Source organism: Tasmannia lanceolata, unplaced genomic scaffold (assembly GCF_043159265.1).
Source record: "Tasmannia lanceolata isolate RefF3 unplaced genomic scaffold, GAP_Taslan_0.1 ptg000018l, whole genome shotgun sequence".
In the NCBI taxonomy this organism is placed as follows: domain Eukaryota; kingdom Viridiplantae; phylum Streptophyta; class Magnoliopsida; order Canellales; family Winteraceae; genus Tasmannia; species Tasmannia lanceolata.
In genome coordinates, this window is record NW_027518695.1 from 21,304,383 (window position 1) to 21,327,367 (window position 22,985).

General features: G+C 39.8%; 1 protein-coding gene across 1 annotated transcript in view; it reads right to left on the bottom strand.

Annotated features, from left to right (window-relative positions):
• Positions 1 to 1,231: 1,231 nt before the first annotated feature.
• LOC143851611 (fumarylacetoacetase) overlaps positions 1,232 to 22,985 on the bottom strand; it is a 28,686-nt gene continuing 6,932 nt past the window's right edge. The window contains exons 3-14 of the mRNA XM_077361094.1: positions 20,636 to 20,694; positions 20,430 to 20,554; positions 13,532 to 13,606; positions 12,216 to 12,291; positions 11,883 to 11,982; positions 11,740 to 11,799; positions 11,483 to 11,553; positions 11,257 to 11,319; positions 9,530 to 9,594; positions 8,324 to 8,420; positions 8,040 to 8,165; positions 1,232 to 1,492 (exon numbers count right to left, since the gene is read on the bottom strand). Coding sequence (XP_077217209.1) covers positions 1,430 to 1,492; positions 8,040 to 8,165; positions 8,324 to 8,420; positions 9,530 to 9,594; positions 11,257 to 11,319; positions 11,483 to 11,553; positions 11,740 to 11,799; positions 11,883 to 11,982; positions 12,216 to 12,291; positions 13,532 to 13,606; positions 20,430 to 20,554; positions 20,636 to 20,694 — 980 coding nt within the window. The 3' untranslated portion in view covers positions 1,232 to 1,429. The remainder of the gene's footprint in view (positions 1,493 to 8,039; positions 8,166 to 8,323; positions 8,421 to 9,529; positions 9,595 to 11,256; positions 11,320 to 11,482; positions 11,554 to 11,739; positions 11,800 to 11,882; positions 11,983 to 12,215; positions 12,292 to 13,531; positions 13,607 to 20,429; positions 20,555 to 20,635; positions 20,695 to 22,985) is intronic.

The window sequence follows — 22,985 nt, forward strand, 5'->3', positions numbered from 1 at the left end:
TCTTGGGTAGAAACAGTGAGAAAAGACTTGATAGCTTGGAACAAAACAGAGAACATGACCTTGGATAGGATAGAATGGAAGAAAATGATCTATGTAGAACCTAACTAGAGCCAGGTCAATTCCTTTCACCTTCTTCACGAAATTTTACTAAATGATTCATTTAGCAGAACCCAACTAGTTTTGGACAAAGGCTTTGATCATTGTCATTCATTGGTGGCAATTGTATAGTACTTTTTTTCGAGGTAAGGCAGGGTTGATATCAGCATTCAGCACAACCATGTTTTGATAATTGCACTGACCCATCTCGTCTTTTATTATTTAAATATCCGCAAAGGGTTGTTACAGTTCCCAAAAAGCTCTTACAAACCAATTAAAAAGGAACAGACAAGCTCCGTTTGTGCCATTATTAAAGCACGTATGTGCTGATATCATTTCACTACAAAAGGGGATAACGAGGGAGGCTGAGAGATTCTTGGGGGCTGTGAGCGAGGACAGCATGTGATATGGGGTCAGTAAACAAAGAAAAAATGGGGAGTGATATTTACGCCCCTTCTGATTACTAGCACTAATCAAAAGGAGCGTAAATATCTAGTAATCAAAAGGGGCGTAAATATCACTTCCAAAATATTCCCTATTTAAAAAATGTAGGCAATTTCCCAAAAAGCCATTGGCAGAAATTGTCTTATTCATTTAATTAATCTGAGATGTTCTCTCCTAAGGCTCAGTTCACTTGTTTTCCCGGGAAAGGAAAGCAAAAGATTTCCCGGGAATCTAACGTGGCATTAGGAAAAGAAATCTAGGGAAGCTGTGTAGGAAAAGGTTTCCCACGCCTATTCACGCGCGCAGGAAAAGGTTTCCCGAGAAACTGCTTGCCCACCTTTTTCACTAGTTTTCCCGGGAAAGCAAATCCGACTAAAATAGTGGGATTTGGTTTCCCACACTCGTGAGAAAAGAGACATTTCCACGTCATTTTTGGCAATTTCCATGTCATTATTTGACATTTTCCACCTAGGCTTGTTACTTTCTCAGGAAAGCAAGTGAACACCAGAATTCTGTCTTGTCAAGGAAAAAAGAGGCTTTCTTCCAGGGATTTGCTTTCCTGGGAACGCAAGTGAACAGAGCCTGAAAGACTAAGCTGCGAAATAGCTTTTGCAAAATTGCCAAGACAATCCAAAAAAATGATAGAAAGCTCCCTCTCAAAAACTAAAAGCAGGGAGAATTAAGGGCAAGGGAAATAATATATTCGCCACTTTTATTTACTTGGGGCAGCCCCTCTACCGTAAAAACTACACTTTTGTGAGAGGGCCATCCAATGCCACTGATAAATTCAAATGTACCATATCAGAGGGTCTACAATAAATCCAAACTGCATTATGTTTTTCAATTGCCAGAGAAACAAAACATAGCCTGAAAAACAGGAGATAACTACTTACAGGAGGGCCGGTACGATCTTCCCCGAGCATGTTCCGAATCCCACATTGTAGCCCTTCCCCTGCACATTTCATCAAGTTCAAAGGTTAGAAAACAACGTCAAATCATGCATTTCTTTACAAGTTTGCACCTAACATAAATATGGATCATGTTAACAAGATGCAGACATAACCATGGTAGCAAAAACCATAAAATGTTGTGTTATCAGCATGTTTTTAAATTTTGGATTTCGGTTGGGAACGAAACCGTAATTTCCCGAAATCCAAAATTTCGTACTTTGCCAAAATTTGGATGAAATTTCGGAAATTTCAGAGAAATTGATTTTTTTTTAAATTTTCCAAAATTTGGTAAATAATAAAATATTGGCTTTTTTTGTACCAGATTTGGCCAAAATTTCAGCTGAAATTTCGGCTTCGGCCGGCCTACACCAAAACGGAAATTTAATCCATGGTTATCAGTTGTCATACTTTATTAAAGGGAGGAGCATTAAGAAAATGCAGCTGAGAAGATACTGAAGGTGTTTTTGTTAAAGGATCCCATTCATTCCATATCTCATCTTTCAGTTTGCGGATGACATGCTCATTTTGTGACTAGTTGGAAGAACATGGAAACCTTCTAACCTTGATGATGTAGGACCGGGAAAGAGAAATAGAGGAAAGAGGAAAAAAGAAGAACAGAAGAGAAGAATAGAAGAAGAATATGAGAACGGAAGAGGAGGAATATAGGAGAAAGATGGGAAATAGGAGGAAGATGACGAAATCTTGGGGAGAAAAAGAGAGGAAATTAGAGGGGAGAATCCCAATCAATCATTTCATCCAAAACTAATAATCCCTAATATATGAGGCCTATATATATAATGGAAATAAAATTCCATGGAAAATAAAAGCCATAAAACTAAAAACATGGAAATAAAATCCTATAAATTAAATAACATGGAAATAAGAATCCTAAAAACTAAACAACATGGAAATAAAATCCTAGAAATTAAATAACATGGAAATAAGAATCCTAGAAACTAAATAACATGGAAATAAATCCTAATGGGCAAATATGCCTCTTATTGGGACTACAATCTGCATCACTTGAGAACTATCCTTCGATGGTTTGGTGGTATAGTGTCAAGTTTGAGGGTCAGTTGGGGCAACAGTCCTATGGTAGGAATTAACGTGGAGCATGAACGAATGGAGACTTGTGGGTACTTTCAATTGAAAAGTGGACGGAGTTCTGGTTTCTTATCTTGCCTTTTTGCTTGCTTTGGGCATTCCTTCAAAGGCCATGTGAGGCCTTGTTGTAGAGAGCGCGCGGAAGTTGGATGGTGGAAGAAAAGCTTTCTTCTTTTGAAGGATTACTCTGACCAAGGGCTCAATTTCAAATTTTGTGACTTTAACATCCCTCTAACTAGCTTTGGAGGCAGCCAGAAATCAAGAACCTTCAAAGAGAATCTGTTGGAAGATGCAGACAATAATAGACTAAAGCAGCCAAGAGCGGGCAAGGTACGGAAGTCAAAAAAATGATGGTAGTGGTCTAGGAAATGTGTGCCTAAAGAATAATCCTGTCCTTGGGATGTGGTTATGGAAAAAGGGTTCCTCGGGCCGGGTTGGCCTCAACCTGACCCAAGTTGCACCCCTACTTAAAATCCCATATCAATCCTCCGGCTTGACCCGGATTTCCAAGGGAGCTGCTGTCGAAATTAAGCTTAAAACAGCCATCTGGTTGTTTGTTTGTTTTTTTTTTTTTTTTTTTTTTGGGGGGGGGGTTCATTTTGGTCGAATTATCTCCTTAGTTCTTTTTTCATGTAAAACCAAATGGCAACAACAGAAAATATCTCCAACACTGTAGCTAGCGATCTTCTCTTTAGCCCAAGCGATCAAATCTAAACGGATATCCATTGCAACACGTCCCCATCTCTTTTCCTTTTCTTCGAATATTCTGTTGTTCCTTTCTTTCCAAATATGCCTGTTGACTTGAGAGAGAGAGAGAGATGAGGGTTAGGGTTAGGGATGGAGAAGATGGAGGCTGAAGGTATCCCTAGGGATTAGAAACCCTAGAGCTCTGATACCATGTTGAGAGAAAGATTTAGAGAAGAGAAAAGTGAGTTAGGGTACCATTTCAAGAAAAAAAAAAAGTGAGTTAAGGTTGTCTCCCCCTCACTAATTTATTTATATACTTGAAAGAACGGTACAATTACTAGAATGCTCATAGGCTTATTCTAACAATGCCAAATCAAAGCATATGTAACAAGCTTCCACATTGACAAACCCGTGCTGCCCAAAGGTGCACCAACCCAATGGAGAAAAACAAAAAACCTTATTGACAAAATTATTGAAATACCCGTGAATATACAAATTTTTTTTTATCACCACCATCCATAATATGTACATGAAAGGACATAACAACAAAAGATGATCTAATGACTCTTCCATCTTATAAAAGATGCTCGGCTTGTCAATCTAATCTTCTTTTCATACGATGACAAGTGTTGATACTTTTCTGAATTACAGTCCATGCAAAAACCACCACCCTAGGAGGGGCAATAGACTTCCATATCTTAGCACGACAAGATTCTTCCCTATCGTCATTGTTCAACATGTAGAAGAAAGATTTAATAGAAAAGACACCACGGGGATCCGGGGTCTATACACGACGGTCGGACTAAAAAGGGGAGACGTAGCAAGAATTAAGGAGGCCAAGTAAGGAAGATAGACTCACAATTTCCTCGTCTTTAAGGTTTATTCTAAGCCTAATATCCCATACCACTTTTCCTGCTTCCCCCACCCTTACCAAATTATCGCATACTATGGACTCTTTAAGGTCAACTAAATGGTATAGAATCGGAAATCCATGGCACAAACTAGACTCCCCTACCCAATGTTCCTCCCAAAAGAGAACCCCATTCCCCCTCCCCACTCTAAATCTAGTAAGGGACTCAAATTGGACACGAGGGAGACAAATAGACTTCCATGCACCACAACCTTTGCCTATGACAGAGTTCTTACATTCCCAATCCCCCCATCCCCGCCCATATTTCTCCCCAATGATTTTATGCCATAAAACATCCTTTTCTTCACCATATCTCCATAACCACTTACATAACAAAGCCACATTTTGTAACCTTACTTTTCCAATTCCAAGTCCTTCATGCTTTTTCAATCTGCATACCTTTTTCCAATTAATTAAGTGCTTTAACATTTTGTTACTTTCGGCTCCTTCATACAAAAAGTCTCTTTGTAATTTTTCAATTCGCTTCACCACCTTGATAGGCACTTTGAAAGGAGACCTAACTAGGTTATAGTGAGATTTTCTTCCATGCAACCTAAGATCTTAGCATAGGATATCACAGTTTGTGGGGATAGATTAACACAGGCGATCACACTTTTAGATAGATTAATTTTCAATCCGGATGCAATCTCTAACTATCTAAACATCCTTCTGATATTTTCAAAGTTGATTCCCCCTCATCTGTAAACATCAATGTATCTGAGAGTTCCTAGATGGGAAATGCTCTTAGAGTTCCTAGAAGGATAAAGTCCCTTAAAGTATCCTTTATTCTCCGCCTTCGATATGAGGAGACTTAGAACGTCCGTAACCATGATGAACAAATAAGGATAAATGTAACTGTAGATGGGAAATGCTCTGAGAATTCCTAGAAGGATAAAGTCCCTTAAAGTATCCTTTATTTTCCGCCTTTGATATGAGGAGACTTGGAGCTTCCGTAACCATGATGAACAAATAAGGAGATAGAGGATCCCGTTGCCTTAATCCACGAGAGCTTCCAAAAAAACCAATAGGCATACAGTTTATAAGGATGAAAAAGATGCAGATGATATGAAAGTTTTCACGCACCTCCTCCATCTAAGACCAAATCCCATTTTCTCTTGGATAAAATCTAATACTTTCCAATCGACATGATAGTAGGCTTTTTCCAAGTCAATTTTGGCAAGTACACCAGTTTTTCCTTCTCTTTTCATCGTGTCAAGGATCTCATTAGCAATAAGAATTCCATCGAGAATCTGCCTCTCATTCACAAACGCCCCCTGAAATTCTGATATGATGTCTCACATTACATCTTTCAATCTTAAGGCAAACACTTTGGCCAATAATTTACACATGCTATTGATGAGGCTAACTGGCCGCATGTCTTTTAGTTAAGATGGAAAATAGATCATAATAAAGTCCAATCTTTGGCAAATCAACTGCATTGCAAGTGATCCTCATCTTCCTTGAATTAGCAAGAAAGAGTATTGGATTTATGGAACACAACTCAAGGGTTTCTCCATGCTTATAGAATGGAGAAAACCCCTAGGTTACAAAAGAGAGGATGGGGCTATGATTTTGCGGACACGGACACAAGTGTCGTGTGTCGACACGGACACAGAGTGTCGGACACGGCTAAACCCCAAAATTTAGAAACGCGGGGGGGGGGGGGGGGGGGGGGGACGGCTAAAAATAAAAAATCTATATATGATACAACATCAAATATTAGTCAAAGAAGAGCTAAAAAAAGAGTTTATAATAAAAGAAGAGTCAATAATGAAGAAGTAAACACAATATGCAATAATAAAACAGAATGTCATACTTGACACACTACAAAAACGTGTCCATACACCCACATTAAGTCTAGCACTTGTAGCAGTACATTTAAAAGTGTCCATAGGAGTGTCGACACGGGTGGACACACGTGTCGTATCGGACACGTGCGTCAGCAATAAATTAGTGTCGACTAAATCATAGGGATGGGGCTAGGTTTCCAATGGATAGGAAGGCTAGGTTTAGAGTTGCATATAGTAGGAAAAGTGGGTTTAGGTGCAGGAAACTTAGGGTTTCAAATGAACAGGAAAGCTAGGTTTAGGAGAATATGAGGCTCGGGTATAGGATGTCAAATGGTGAGATGATTAGATTTAGGGTTTTGAATAGTGCGAAGGTGGGGTTTAGGCTTTTGAATGATGAGAAGGTTGGATATATGGTTTAGAAAAGAGAGAAGGCGGGTATCAATATGATTGAAAAATGATCTGACACTAGTCTCGATGATAAACCCTCAAAAATAAATAAATGGAAGGTAGGGCTTAGGGTTTCGAACGGGGAGAAGGTTGGATTTAGGGTTCTTAAGTTTAGGTCTGAATGATGAGGAACTTGGATTTAGGGTGTTTGAATGGTGAGAATATAGATTAAGGCATTTGAGGGACGACGGGAAGGAATTGGGGATTTCGGGTTTGAATGGTGGAACTAGGGTTCTCGGACATCAATCCGAATGGTGAAGAAAGTAATCATGTCTAAGGTCTAGCGACTTCGATAGTGAAGAAGGGAGATCCAAGGTGCAACAACATCGATAGCGGAGAAGGCAAAAGATAAGAGAGAAAAGAATGTTGAAGTTAGGGCTTCCAAGATGATGAACATACCTCATGAGCCATGCTTTGATACCGTGAAAATGTTTGGAAATTAATCATCATAGGAAAAGGAAGAGAGGAAGAATGGAGGAAGAATATAGAAGAGAATTTTTGTAAAAGTTGAAGTCCAACCCACAACTTGATGCTCTTATAAATAATGAGTTGTACGTAATTACGACTAATCCCATTAGGCCCATCCTAAATGGGCCCTACTTAGTAACATGAATAAACCTCCTCCAACTTAAGCGAATTACATTCAAACTTCAATATAACTCTAATATAAACCAACTCTTAACAGAGATAATAAAGGTGAAACGTTGAAAGGCTTAAATCACATTGGCAATGCACATTACAACAAAGCCAAGGTTGACTCCTCTAACCGGCATCCAAGTATTCCTATCTGAATCGATAAAGAAGTCGTGGGTAGAAGGGGACTCAACGAACATTATTTCGTAGGCAATTCGGAGCACGTGGCCTCCGAGGCTAGGACATTTTGTGGACTAGATTTCTGATTTGTGTAAGTTTTAGATCTTTTACTCATGTATTGAGAGAGGCCAACAATGTTGCAGACTCCTTAACAAAACAGAGGGTATTCATAGGGTTGTTCTTTCAATGGAAATCTTTGCTCTTTCAGCAATTTGACTTCTTTCCTTTTCCAAAAAAATTGTCACTTTACGGAAAATTATACGTACTTCAATATATATACCACAATTTAAACCCAAGTATCAATTGATTCATCAAAGAGGATGCTCACAAATTATACACAAACTCTATGGATGACAATAAGGAATTTAGGAAACGATGGCTGGACATATGGTTGTTTAAAAGGGGTTTTAATAGCAAAATAAATAACTTCAAAGAAGTATAATCAAGAATTTACCTTTAAAAGGGGTTTTAATTGCACAATGAATAACTTCACAGAAGTATAATCAAGAATTTACCTTGCAACCTATGAATTTTAGAGCAACATATAGAAGTAGAAAACAAAAATTCATGGTATTTCAATTAGTTGAACCCTTTCCACGTGATGAATGTCTGATACGTGATTGTCAAATATGGCTAGGTATGATGTTGCAGAATTTAGGTCATTTGTTCTACAATGCAGAAATGCCCCAACTAAAAAGTCCATAAGTGATGCATGCCTCATACTCAAAACAGATCTTAAAGATATAAAAGCAGCTAAATTTTGAAGGGAACTAAAATAGAAGTTATCGAGACAAGAACCTTGCAACATCCAGTAAAAAGAACTTCATCTCCATCTTCTAAAAATTTACGAACTGAACCATTTACTGAGAGTGGCTTTTGCCCATTCCATGTTAACTCTAGCAAGCATCCGAAAGATTCTGGATCCTGTCAGGAAATTCAAAAGGTTCCAGAGAATTTCATCAAAGCAGCACAAGTGTAACTCACTTGACAAAAGAAAATAAGCAAATGATTGGGAAAACCAAAAAGTTTCAGAATAGTAGATCCTTTATTATTCATATTATAGAACAATAAGTAAATCTTACAGGTCCACTTATGGTCCCAGTCCCAAACAGATCACCAGGCCTTAGGTTGCATCCGTTGATTGTATGGTGAGCGAGTTGTTGTGTCAATGTCCAATACCTAATTCATACGATTACTGAAGCTGTTTAGCTCAAACAAATAAGAATTAGAAAAAGATGGATGCTCTCCTCGTAAGCATATCAAGGGACCAAATTAAATAAATATATGGAAATGTCTTGTTCAACATAATAAATTGCTTAAAATGCCACCAGTAAGGAGATTGTCTCTTCAAACATAAACACGGAAGGCTACAAAATATGAAAAAGAAACAAGGATGGCAATATCGGACGTCTGGGTCTGGTGGGAAAGGCTGTACAGAGGGATGTTGAAGCTGAACATAGACGGTGCGTCGAAAGGAAGCCCAGGAAATTCAGGGGGAAGTGGATCCCTTCGGGATGAAAAGGCTTCAGTTATATGTGCTATCTCCTTTTACAATGGAAGGAACGCAAAAATGGTGACTGGAACTCGGGCTTTTCTTGATGGACTCCATTTGTGCAATGCCTTTGCGGTGCATAAGATTGTTGTGGAGTCGGATAGCAAAGTTTTAGTTGATCTTACGAATAAGAAAGGACAGGTCCCTTGGTCCATCAGAGTCTACCGGCATGAGATCATTGATCTCATGGGCATTCTTCAACCGGTTTTGCAGATCGAGCCACCAGCTCCGTGAAGGCACCTCGGTTGCGGATGCTTTGGCAAACGAGGCCCTTTCCTCCAAGGAGAATCAAGGGTTTTCCTTTGGGATGGAGATACCCATGAAAGCCCGTGAGACATTAGGGTGTGATGCATTAGGGCCACCCAATTTACGCCTTATGCCCGATTAGCTCTCTAGACTAGGCCACCCAATTTCAGGGTTAAAAAAACATTGAAGTCCTTGAACTACCAAAATTGGTAGTCCACCCCATTTTCTACCATACACATCATGGCAACATATGGTGAATGGAACTCGCACATCTGATAGGGTTCACCATGGATGGGCACAAATTAAAATTTTATTTAGCAATCCATTTAAAATTTATTTAACAATCTTTTTGAAAGCCAGCACAGATGGGCAACGACCAAACAATTGCTGTGGATGCCTATAAAACAAAAGGGTTCTTATGCAATATACAAGTCTCTTCTATTTAACCTCACAGAAAAATAGTAAAATCATTCGGTATGGAACCACTTACAGATGATTGAAGTTACTCCTTGTTACAACTGATGAATGCTTCTGTCCTGCGGGTTTGATATGAACCTTGCAGTAAGAAGCCAATGCTACCGTTATTGATATGGGGAGTAATCTTAAAATATCATCTCAGAATCCGAAAATCATTGTTATAGTCTAGCATAGTCAATGGCACAAATGCAGTTGCCTGGCTGCTATATATATATATATATATATATATGAGAGAACATTTCCTACACACTTGTGTAGGTAAGTTACCTACACACTAGCTTAAAATACAGTGGGGGCCCACATTGTTTGGGTGATCCAAACCATTCATTTGAATGATCCTCACATAGATAGGGTGTCCACAAAAAATCAGATCCATAGGATCATCCTAACCATTCAAACTATGGAGGCAAAAAATGGACTAATTTGTGAAGGTTTATACACGTCCATTTTACCTCCACAAATCGTAGGGTTGGGATGATCCTATGGATCTGATTTTTTGTGGACACCCTATCTATGTGAGGACCATTCAAATGAATTGTTTGGATCACCCAAACAATGTGGGCCCCCACTGTATTTTAAGCTAGTGTGTAGGTAACTTACCTACACAAGTGTGTAGGAAATGTTCTCTCATATATATATATATATGTGTGTGTGTGTGTGTGTGTGAGGAAATGGTTTGTGAGCAGCTGCTCAGATAAGCTTATCTAAGCAGAGCTCACAAACCATACGGGGGGCCACATTTTGGGGGTGATCCTAAGCATTCATTTGGAAGGCCCCATCATGGATGAGGTGTGTACCAAAAATCAGCTCCATTGGATCATCCTAACCCTTCCATTTGTGGAGGGAAAAAATGGGCAGATTTGTGGACAAACAGTTTCTGTCAATTTTTCCCTCCACAAATGGATACCCTAAGATGATCCAATGGAGCTGATTTTTGGTACACACCCCATCCATGATGGAGCCTTCCATATGAATGCTTAGGATCACCTCCAAAATGTGGGCCCCCCTATGGTTTGTGAGCTCTGCTCAGATAAGCTTATTTGAGCAGCTGCTCACAATCCATTTCCTCATATATATATATATATATATATATATATATATATATATATATATATATATATATGAGGAAAAGGATTGTGCGCTCGAGCGCACCAAGCTTAGGTGAGCTCGAGTGCCCCAAACTCATGTGGGCCCACTTTGTTAGGATGATCCAAAGCATTCATTTGAAAGGCCCTTACATAGATGGGGTATGTACCAAAAATTAGCTCCATAGGATCATCCTAACCCATCCATTTGTGGAGGTCAAAATGGACAGACTCTGTTTGTCCACAAATCTGCCCATTTTTGCCCTCCACTTTTGGAGGGGTTAGGATGATTCAATGGACCTGATTTTTTGTACACACCCTATCTATGATGGGGCCTTGCAAATGAATGGTTTGGATCAGCACAAAAAATGTGGGACCCATGTGATTTGGCAATCGAGCGCACAATCCTCTCTCTCTCTCTCTCTCTCTCTCTCTATATATATATATATATATATATATATATATATAGACACACGTGCGCGCGCTCCTGGTCCTCTAACATCCAGCAGTGTTAGAACTAGCAAAACTCAATAAGGTTTACTTCGAAAAAATAAGCAGATTTCATGACAATGAAAAAGGAAAATGAATCAAGACAGTTGCCATAAATGAAATACAGAAAAATAACCAGTAAAATTACACGCAGGTATACACATACCTCTAGAGGAATGTCATAATTCTTGGATTTTCTTTCAGCCAGGTATTCCAATGGATGAGGCTCCTGCAATTTACAGTTTATCAATTGTAACTGTTATATTCCTTTACATTTTAACAGGACTCTGATTTGGACACGACACCCTATTTTAGAAGAAAAGCAACGCCAAGGAGACGACAATATAAAACCAAAATTCTAGATTATGAAATGTTGAGGTTTAGCCAGCCACCTGCTTGGGAGCATCACAAGCAAAAGGTTCAAGAGCATCTAACGTCACGATCCAGGGTGATATTGTTGTACCTGCAACACCCAACATTTAATGTAAGAATTGAGCCCTAAAAAAATACAAGATCAAATAAAAAGTGGACCAGCAAGTATTGAGCTACAACATAGGCACTGCAAAGCTTGCTCGGAAAACTACCCTTTTTTCCTTCGGAGAACTGGTTAGAGGAGAAATTGCTTCTAAGTAAAAGATAGATTGCTCACCAAAACTTTTCCCAAGAAAGGGCCCAAGAGGCACATATTCCCATGCCTGGATATCTCTTGCTGCCAAAACCACCTAGTGATTAATTCAGTTCCATAAATAAAATACTGACTAAATTGCAAGTAATGGAAAAGCCCATGACTACCACTCCAGTCATTCATCAGTACAAGTCCAAAAATGTGATCAGCTGCGTCATTGACATTGATTGGCTTCCCTAGTTCATTTCCTGGACCAAGTACAAAAGCCTACGACAACAATAACCCACCCAAGAAAACAGATGAGCAATGCTTTCATTGAATTGTAAGGTTGAAGTTATAGAGGGTAAAAATCAGAATACTGGACTTATAATGAAGAACAAGATAGAAACACAATTTTTTCATGGGTTAAAGATCTCGTCTAAAACTGTCTGTTCGCATTTGCATACGTGAACACAACTCATCAAGCAAGAATGCTATTCAGAAACTGATTAAAGGCTAACCATTTCAAGCTCGAAATCTAACTTCTGTGAAGGTCCAAAATATGGTGGAGAGTTGCCAATGGGATGACCTTGACCTCTGTAAAAAGAAATATCAAATATTTTGTGCATTTAGCTTTAAACTTCTAAACGATTAAATTGAATTCAAACCTATAACAATGTAGAAATAAGTTAAGAAATAAGAGTCATTCTAATATTGTATAGGCAAGATCAGCTGGGACAAGGGAAATCTTCATCACTGATATTTATGTGATGGACACTTTGTAAAAAATTAAGTCAAAGATATAAAGAGAATACCATAATCTATAATGATCCCACTTCGTCATCGTGGTGTGTAACTTCATTAAGTGATTAAAAACAGAAAGTTGGGTTGCATTATTTGACAAAAATACATTAAAATATTTGGTAACAACTGCCTGAACTATGTACTACAATGCCTCAGAACCAGTCGGGATTATGTAAGTATATGTTTAAGTATAAAAGATTAAATAACGCCATCTCCAACAACTTAAGCTTTTGGAGTAATTGGTAGTTTCACATGGTATCAGAGCCAAAGATCCTGAGTTCAAACCTCCAGGGTAGCAAAAATCCATGCAATAGCAAAACCCAAAAGAGGAGCCACATGTGCCATGTGTAGGCCAAACCCAAAAGAGGGGTCACACGTGAAGGGGAGTGTTAGAAGTATAAAAGATTAAGTACTGCCAACTCCAACAGCTTAAGCTTTTGGAGTAACTGGTTGTTTCACAGTATAACGACAAATCAGAGACCAGAAAATATTGGAACAAGTTGAATGTAAATCTCCAACAGATGGGCAACACAGGTTATTGGTGGTGTGTGGGGGATGCGGGGGAGGGAGCCGATGAGTCGATAAATAATGTCCATCTGAGCACTACAGAAAATTCCAATATAAAATGACTATAATAAGATGTTATGGGAAACAGTACACATGCATGGAAATTGATCATGATATAGAAACACATGCTCTTCAAGAAATGAAAGTTTACCAAAATAAAAAATAAGTAAATAATATACACATACATTCATATATGTGATGTATATAAGAAATAAGACTGGACGAGGAAGTGTTGTTAGAGGAGAGACAATAAAGCATTCATAAAGAACCAACTAATTATATCTCTTGGCTATTTAGTAATTAGAAATTTAGAAATACCTTCCATTGTTAAATTTATATAAAAGTTTCAGGAAAAACTACATGAAATCATGGAGGAATACGGAAATGTTGGCCAGGATGCATGAATTTCAATAGCAAAGAGAAACATCTCAACAGAAAAACTTCTTAATAAGAGCAATTTGCTCACCTTGGTCGTATTATATCTGTTCCAGAGATAACAATTGATGATGCCCGTCCATGATAAGCAATAGGAAGGTGGAACCTGAAAAGTTCAGTTACACTCTCGAGTTGACGGAATAGCAAAAAACTGAGCTGAAGACAAGATAGATACAATAATATCCAAAAAAAAAAAAAGAAAAAAAAAGGATCAATGGCGGGTGTTGATTGAGGTGAAGGAATGAAACAAAGAGTTGTTTTTTCAACTAACAGAAACATCACAATCAGAACCACTGTTTAAAAATGCGGATTTGACGCGGAACGCGGCCAGGAAAAATCCTTGTCGACTCAACGCGGACGCGGCCAAGAATGCGGTTGACGAGGTTGACGCGGTCATAACTTGGGAGAGTCGAAGGAGTTTAATGACTATGTAGGGCAAAACGCGGAATGCGGATGTGGTGCAATGCGGAACGCGGCCAAGGCAAAAAGGAGTCGACTCGGGGGAGTTCCTTGTCGAGTCAAGGAGTTTTTGAACACTGATCAGAACTACAAGCTTTTGAGCATATGCAATGCATATACCTCTACATGGACTCCAGTTATCCCAACATATCTCAAGTTGAATCATCATATACCCTCAGTCCCACCTAAGCTGCACAAAGTGTTCTCTTTGATTTCTTTCCATCATAATATAGCAGATACTTTGTAGGTGAGGTGGAAACCAGGATTGCAGACGCATAGCATGCCAATGGAGTGACTCACAAACACAGGGCAGTCCTCCAAAACAAAATAAGCGACGAAAGCAAAATGAGTATCTAGTGTTATATTGGCTCTAGGATGGTGAATTTATGGTCCAACATGTGGTAGTCAGAGATTTCAATTATTTTTAACTGTAATTCAGATGCGCAAAGAATAATCTTGAACAGCATTGTTAACCAAACAGTGATTAGTGGGAAGTTATGAATGGAAAACCAGTATCCAATGAGTAGCTAGTGTTATCTTGGCTCTAGGATGGTGAATTTATGGTCCCACAAGTGGCAGTCAAAGATTTCAATTATTTTTTACTGTAATTCAGATGGCCATAAGAATCATCTTGAACTGCACTGTTAACCAAACAGTGTAAAGTGACGAGTTATGAATGGAAAGCCAGTGCCCACTGTAGACACCCCATTTTGACCGAACCCTAATAGAGTCGTTAGGACAGGAACCCTATCAAACTAGTGTTTTAGCGCCCCCATTTTGTTCCTAAGGTAGGATAGGGTCCCACTAAAGTTCCCGTAAAATTTCGTCCGAATCCGTCGCCGTTTGCCTAGCAAACGGGCGACGTTTGTGGTGTAGCGTAGTGTAGAAATAAGGGTGACGATTTAGCCAGAAATAGGGGTGCGCTGGAACCTGAAAAACCAGTTCAAATTTTCCGTAATGGGTTGTCCAGGGAGATACAGGGGTATGCGGATTAGTGTGTAACATAATTAGGAGGTGTATTATCCTGAACCAGGGCAATTTTGTAAATAGTGAAGATGCTTTTCTTCCCCTCCAAGTCACCGTTAGGCCCTAAGCTAGGTTAGTGAAAGGCTTAGAATTATGATTAGTTAGGAGGCATCTTAGGAAGCTTCCTTGGAAGTTTCCTAAGTGGTTAGAAAGCTTTTGATCTCAACCCTTTATTGATAAAGGCAATTCGAAGGGTTGAGATTAATTCTCAAGAAGATATTTTGTCAAAAAATTTTCCTTTTTGTTATTTTCTTGGGCACCCCCTGCCAGCATAAAAGGTAACTACAAATGCACTAGAGGTTGACTGTCCATGGAAAAAGGAAGGGGGCAATTTGATCATTTTTAGCTTAAGCTTGTCTTACCCAAGACCCCCCCCCCTGTAGGTTAAAAAGTTGACAGAAGTTACACTAGAAGGGGCTGTCTAAGTAAAGAGGAGGGGGGTCAAATATATCATTTTTCCTTCATACAAAACCCATCGAAGTAGGGTTTAGAGGGGAGAGCCTCATTTTCGTAGAGAGAAAAAAACAGAGGGAGAGAGAGAGAGGAAGAAAAGAGAGAAACAGAGGGAGAGAGAGCTTCATCCTCCGGCCTTCTTCCACCATCAACTCCCATCCATTGGAGCCACCATCAACCTCCACTTTACAGTCACCATGACCAAATCCAAACCCTATTCCATTTGAGCCCCAAACCCATCTCACATTCTCACCTTCTTCCTTACAAAACCCATACCCATTAATTCCAACCCGGAATCCGGCCACCGACCCTACCTCTGCTATCTTCCCTATCCAAACTAACACTAACCCTCTTCTCATTACCCTAAAACCTACATCTACCAAAACCCAAAACCCATCTCCAACCGACCACCTCCTCAACACCTCCACCTATCTCCGGCACCATCTTCTTCACCTACCTACCACCACCACCATACCCTCCATCTCCTCTAACCCAATCTCATCTTCCTTGGCCTCTCCCTTGCCGCCGGTCATCTCCAACCCCATCACCCATCTCACCCACACCTAGCAAGACCCAAACTCAACTCCGGTTAACTTCTGGCAACTTTTTAACCTACAGGGGGGGTCTTAGGTAAGATAAGCCTAAGCTAAAAATGATGCAATTGCCCTCTCCCTTTTTCCATGGACAGCTAACTTCTAGTGCATTTGTAGTTACCTTTTATACTGGCAGGGGGTGCCCAAGAAAATAACAAAAAGGAAATTTTTTTGACAAAATATCTTCTTGAGAATTGATCTCAACCCTTTGAATTGCCTTTATCAATAAAGGGCTGAGATCAAAAGCTTTCTAACAACTTAGGAAACTTCCAAGGAAGCTTCCTAAGATGCCTCCTAACTAATCCTAGTCCTAAGCCTTTCACTAACCTAGCTTAGGGCCTAATGGTGACTTGGAGGGGAAGAAAAACATCTTCACTATTTACAAAATTGCCTTGGTTCAGGATAATACACCTCCTAATTATGTTACACACTAATCTGCATACCCCTGTATCTCCCTGGACAACCCATTACGGAAAATTTGAACTGGTTTTTCATGTTCCAGCGCACCCCTATTTCTGGCTAAATCGCCACCCTTATTCCTACACTACGCTACACCACAAACGTCGCCCGTTTGCTAGGCAAACAGCGACGGATTCGGACGAAATTTTACGGGAACTTTAGTGGGACCCTATCCTACCTTAGGAACAAAATGGGGGCGCTAAAAACACTAGTTTGATAGGGTTCGGTCAAAATGGGGTGTCTACACCCACAAGTTACTGGAAAATAAATTCGATAAAAAAAGACTTATGAAGGCCTTCTTTTCTGAAAGCTATTACTGCAATCTTTACAGAATGCAAATGGAGTGTGTAGATGTTAGTGTGGAAGTTCAGACCTGCACAGCAGCTCAGAATGCAGCGGAGTTCAGCATATGACCTACAGATTTCAACCATCAGTGCTTCCTACGGGGTATCAAGAACACAATGACACTTATAGGAAATTTATCTTTCAAGTAAGAAAGAATGTACTACAAAGAGAACATTACAATAACCCATTCCTCAATAATGGTCCAGATACACCCTCTTTCGCATCTTTTTTTTAACGATATAGATACGCCCTCTATAGCTAAATTATCAATCATCTCATGGCCTCCCTCAAAATGTGTGAAAAGGATGCATCAGTAACTATAATTTGATCTAAGATTTCAGTCACAATGTGAACTATTAACCAAGGACCTAGGCTTAGATTTGTCTCCTAAGCAATGGCATTATAAGTCACCCTCCATCCATATTTATTATTCGGGCAGGGTAATCACATAGAATTCAGTCTGGTAAGAAGCACGTGACACGAGCTTCAGACTCATTAGACTTTAGTTCCTAGAGGGCTGTCTTTGACACCATTCTTGAGAAACTCCACTGCTGTGTCCAGAAAAACTTATTTCATGTCAAAACATTAAAAAGGTACTCCATAGCTGTCTCGTTAACAACCACACATACCAATTCCTAGTATGACTATAGGTACTCCCAACCAACACAAAAACACAATTGCAGAAACCCTTGACCCAAAATTATGCAAAATAATAATTGGCAAACAACCACATTTAAGTAAAATCAAAGTCATAGGTTGCATCCGAGTCATTGTCCCTCCATAACCATTATAAAGACGCAAAAACATGAAATACGCACTAGGGAAGGTTGGTTCAACATACAGTTCAAAATTTGGAGAGTTAGTTTGAGGATAATCATCAAAACTGAAGAGTTTATACTAAAAAGATACATTTTGTTAATTATTTTTAGACCGCTCATGAAGGGTGTGAATGGATTTTGGGCTTTTTGTTTAGAAGAATAGGAGATTGATTCCATTCATTTCGTTTAAGGTTCCAAATGCCACAAGAACTTAGGGGATCTGGCATAGATTTGATCAGAAACTGCAGCTAACAAGTTTGGCTTCATACATTAAATTTGGGGATGTGGAGATCCAGCAATGACAAAAGTATTTAGTCCATTGATGCAGTGATTGTATCTAGTCCAAGGTTTTCAAAGGTTGCTAGGGAGGCTAAAAATCCCTTATTTGAGTATATCAACAAATTAAGCAAGAATTCAATTGTAATGTGCCATCTTATTTCTTAAGATATTAAGAACAAATATTCAGCTTCAAACCAACAGAAATGTGTTTGTCCATCAAAATGATGCCACTCCTTTATTCGCCATTTATTCTAACAGAACCTCTTAATAGCTGCATAAAGAAAGTATGACCTATGAGTGGTACGACTTAGTTGCCACAAATCCCAATGTCCAATGCACTGTCATGCGGTAAGGCCAATGCACGTGTGCCCATTTTTCAATGCTCATAAAAAAATTCATCTATAATAAGCGAGAGTCATTTAGTTTCAAAATTCTGAGTAGTTATTAACTTATTATCTAGTCCAATTACTCCATACCATATGGTAAACATCCGCAGAATGAAATTATGATCAGCCTGTGCCTTTTGTGAACAGGGAAATCAAAACAGTGTCAAATAGGTCGGTAACGAGTCATACAAAATGAATATCCTAATTATTGTTCTCTTTGCATTCAGGACGGAGAATCCATAGATCATATGCATTGTAAGCTGGCAAGGGCGGTGTGGAGCTGCATTCTTTCCAGATTTGGTATTTCCTGGGTTTTCCCTTCCAATTTTTCAGATATGGTGCTTGGATGGGCGGGAACCCCATGGAAGAAAAAAACGTTAAGGTATTATGAGACCTTTGCTTACTTGCTACTATCTGGTTTTTCTGGAAAGAAAGAAACACAAGAATATTTTAGGGGACAGCAAAATCGCCCTATTTCCTCTATATCAAAATTGTCGCCTCCGCTAGGGGTGGACATGGTTCCAGTTAAAACCGAAGAACCGAACCGAACCGGCTGCTTCGGTTCGGTTCTGAAACCTAGCGGTTCAGTTCTGGTTCCCAGATTTGGGAACCTGATGCAATCCAAAAATTAGCAGGAAATTTTGAGGATGGCTATTTTGGGAAGCTTCACAAGTGGAAGTTTCACAAGTGGAAAATACGGAAAATTTCCATGAAAAATGACCTAATCTTGGCGGAAACTTGCAAGTTTACATGACTGAGATAGTGGAAACATGTGTTGTGGAAAACTTGCAAGATCATGCAAACTTGAAGATTTGGAAAAATGCAATTTCCTATTCTCTTAATATTTTGATTCCTAAAAAGTTGGGATATCATTTTCTTATTTAGTTTGTTTCTTAGATTTGATAGGCTATAGTTGCTTTTCTTATTTGTAGCTAGTTTTCAGCCTAGGGAAACTTTAGTATTTTGGGTAGATATGCCAATATAATGTTAGCTACTTTTTAGATCTTGGAAATCTTTTCGAAATGTAATAAAAGAGATGGACCGATTGGAGTTGAGGGAGTTTTTGAGATTGAATAAAATTTTATCTTCACGGCATACGTGAGATTTCGTACGAGTTCTTCTTGTTACTTGTTCTTTTTTGGTTTTTGTTTGATCTTGGCATTTTGGGCTGCGCCAGAACCGGTGGCTTTCGGTTCAGTTCTGGGCTTGGGGACCTGGAACCGAGAACCGAACCGAACCGGAAAAAAAGACCATATGCCCGTATGCCGTGTAAAATACGTGAAATGCTAAAAAAAGTTGTGGGTCACTTTAAAATACGAGTTCTTTCTTGGTTTTTGTTTCAATGCTCATAACAAAAAAGTTGTGGGTGTTGATATCATTCTTGAGGCCAAGAATTTGGTAATTCTAAAACAAAACAAGGGGTTGTTTAGTATGAGCCCTTTTATATATAAGAGCTTCGGATGTATTTGTGATTTTTTGCTTACACAAAATCCCTCTTATGCTCACACAAAACCAACCATATTTTTTACTTCTTGCAAACCCAGAACCGAACCGAACCAATTCCGTTCTAGTTCGGTTCGGTTCCAGGTTTCACCGGTTCGGTTCTGGTTCCAGATTTTGGGAACCGACAGGGAGTGGTTCGGTTCTGGGTTTACCTCAGAACCGAACCGAACCATGTCCACCCCTAGCCTCCGCCATTGCTTGAGTGTCAAAAACTCATGTGGGCCCTTTGGGGTGATCCAAAGCATTCATTTGAAAGGCTTAGATAGGGTGTGTACCAAAAATCAGGTCCATAGGATCATCCTAACCCATCCAAAAGTAGACGGAAAAATGGACAGATAGTGTTTTTCCCTCCACAAATCTGCCCATTTTTTCCCTCCACAAATGGAAGGGTTAGGATGATCCTAACCACCTGATTTTTTGTGGACACCCTGTCTATGTAAGGACCTTTCAAATGAATGCTTTGGATCACCCCAAAAATGTGGGCCCCCACTGTTTCTGAGCTCGAGCTCAGAAACAGTATATGAGTGAAACACCTGTATTGAGCTTTCAGTTCTACAAACTCACATGTTATTTATATTTCAATTATGTTTTCAATGAAACGAACATACCAGTTTGCTGGAATCGGATTCTCTGGTCCACGAAATATGGTTCCACAATTCTTTGCATGATGCATGGAAGAAAAGAAGTCAGTGTAATCTCCTATTGCAGCCGGAAGAAGCATTTGTACTTCATTCTGTTTGGTCAGATATAACATTAGCATATAAGAATGAAAATCATAAAGAGATGAATATTCAGGTCCATTAAAATGTCTTACCATTGGGAGAAGTGATTTCTCCCTCAAACTAGCATTATCACGTAATGTTGGATCTTCAGCTGCAAGGGAAAAGAAGTTGGAAAATGGAAACTTTATTTTATTTTCTCCTTTCTTAGAAACATCAAATTTTATTAAAATAGAAAGCTTAGCACAAGGAGCAGGGACCATACCACACAAAGGACAGACCTAATAACGCACTCTTTTTACTAACAAATCAACAGAATCATGAGCATCTATTAGAATATCCCAAAGGAAAATATCAACACCAATAGAAATATCACATCATAAGTTATATATAAGGTGTGTGGGCACTAATGAACCCCGAGTACAGTCTCAGTAGAAGCAAATGCATGACTATACCTCTTAAAGTGAAGAATGGTTCACATAAATCAAAGTATCAAACTACACCACAATATCATCCTGCTAGAGCATTCACAAACTGGTGTAAGAAGGATATGTGGGGTTCAGAGACATTCAATTGAGTCAAGACATCAAGGTACACAACTGCCATACTCCATGTCTTATAAAATCCTAGAGCCCTCTGCGAACAAGTTGCCCTAAACTCAAAGTTGACAGTAGTTGTAAACACAACTCAGATTTTGAAATCATAATTTGCCTATTGATTGTGTGAATTCCAAAATTTTCATGGGGAGGCCAACAATGAGCAAATAGTATGGCAACCAATGTTGTAATGCCTGACAAATCGAAAGTGTAGTCTGAGTAAATCGAAAGTTGTAGTTTTGGCTTATGTATGTATATACAGAAGCTAAAAGAAGGAATTGAAGCCAAGATACAGAAAAGAGGGCAGAGACACAACCTCACAAGCAAAAACTCTTATAAGGGAGGTAAATCATGCTCTATTCTTAAGTTTTTTTTTGTTTTGAAAATTGACATTTATTATTCCAAAGAGTGCCAAATAAGGGAGAAGTTGTCCCCTAACAGGCTACAACAGTACCACCCCCTACATACAGTAGGATTAGCTTACATATCCGTATATGCTACACATCCCCATTCCCCATTACACTACCCAAAAGCCTAACTTGTATCGAATCCAAACAAAATGTGCTAAATTTGTGGGCCCCACCAAGACAAGACATGCTATACCACACAGACTTATCCACCACATTCCAGCCGGCTAATTCGATTTTCAAAAATCCCGCTCGAAGACCTAGAGCTATTGTGCACCCCTAACCATGCACAATAGCCAACAACCCATCTTCACCACCCGATTTCCGGCGGCCTCCACCTCGCACCACCACCAAGCTTCGGCAAACCCCCATTAAATCTGGCAATATAGTTGTTTCTGCCACCATCCCCTCTATTTCCTACTTCCATTAACCCCAAAAAGTCAGAATCCGGCGACCTCCATTACCGCTGGCCACCAAGCCCAACCTCAGGCCACCTCCCATGATCTTGAGTCCGAAACCCACGGCCTCCTACAATCAGATCCAGCAACCCCATTGCTAAATCCGGCAACCCACGGCCTCCATAGCCTCCAAATTCGGCAACCTACGGCCTCCCATGACCTCCACGGCCTTCCACTATTCCATATCCGGAAACCCACGGGCTTTCCACAGCCACCCACTTACTTCCGCGACTCCAGATTCGGCCTCCACGGGAGAGTCACGCTCCAGATCCGGTTTCCACGAAGGAGCCACGGCCTTCCACAGCTCCAGCTTCGGCCAACATCACAGCTGTGTGTGTGTGTGTGTGTGTGTGTGTGTGTGAGAGAGAGAGAGAGAGAGAGAGAGAGAGAGAGAGAGAGAGAGAGAGAGAGAGAGAGAGAGAGAGAGAGAGAGAGGGCGGCTCCCCTCCCTAGGGTTTCCGTCGCCCTGGGGGGAGCCAAAAGGGGGATTCCGTTCGGGGAGCTCTGCAGGAGGGGGACTTTCTTCAGCCTTCCTCTATTCTTAAGTTAATACAAGATTCCCCCAAATTTGCTAGCCTATCAACTAAACTATTCCCTATGAATATGAGAGACATAGCAATTAACCAATCTGGGAATAATATCATGCATTTGCAGAAAGAGTATTATTAAGTTCCACGATGAAGAAGACAAATTGTTATGCCAATGAATCCAGATTGCCAAGACTTCGACCTCAATAGCATGGGCATCACCTCTAGGGCCTGCATAAGCCAATATCACTTTACCAAGAGCATCCATGAGGGTGCCTCCATATCCGGACTTCCTCACTTCTATAGAGTTGACAGTGAACACTTTACTACTATAAACAGTTGAACTTAAGCCAACCTGAGGGAGAGAGAAGAGGAGGAGGAGGAGGAGAGGGGGGAGTTGAACCGAGAGGGCAAGGCAGGGCGAATACTAATATTCAAGAAATATTTAGTTTTCGAT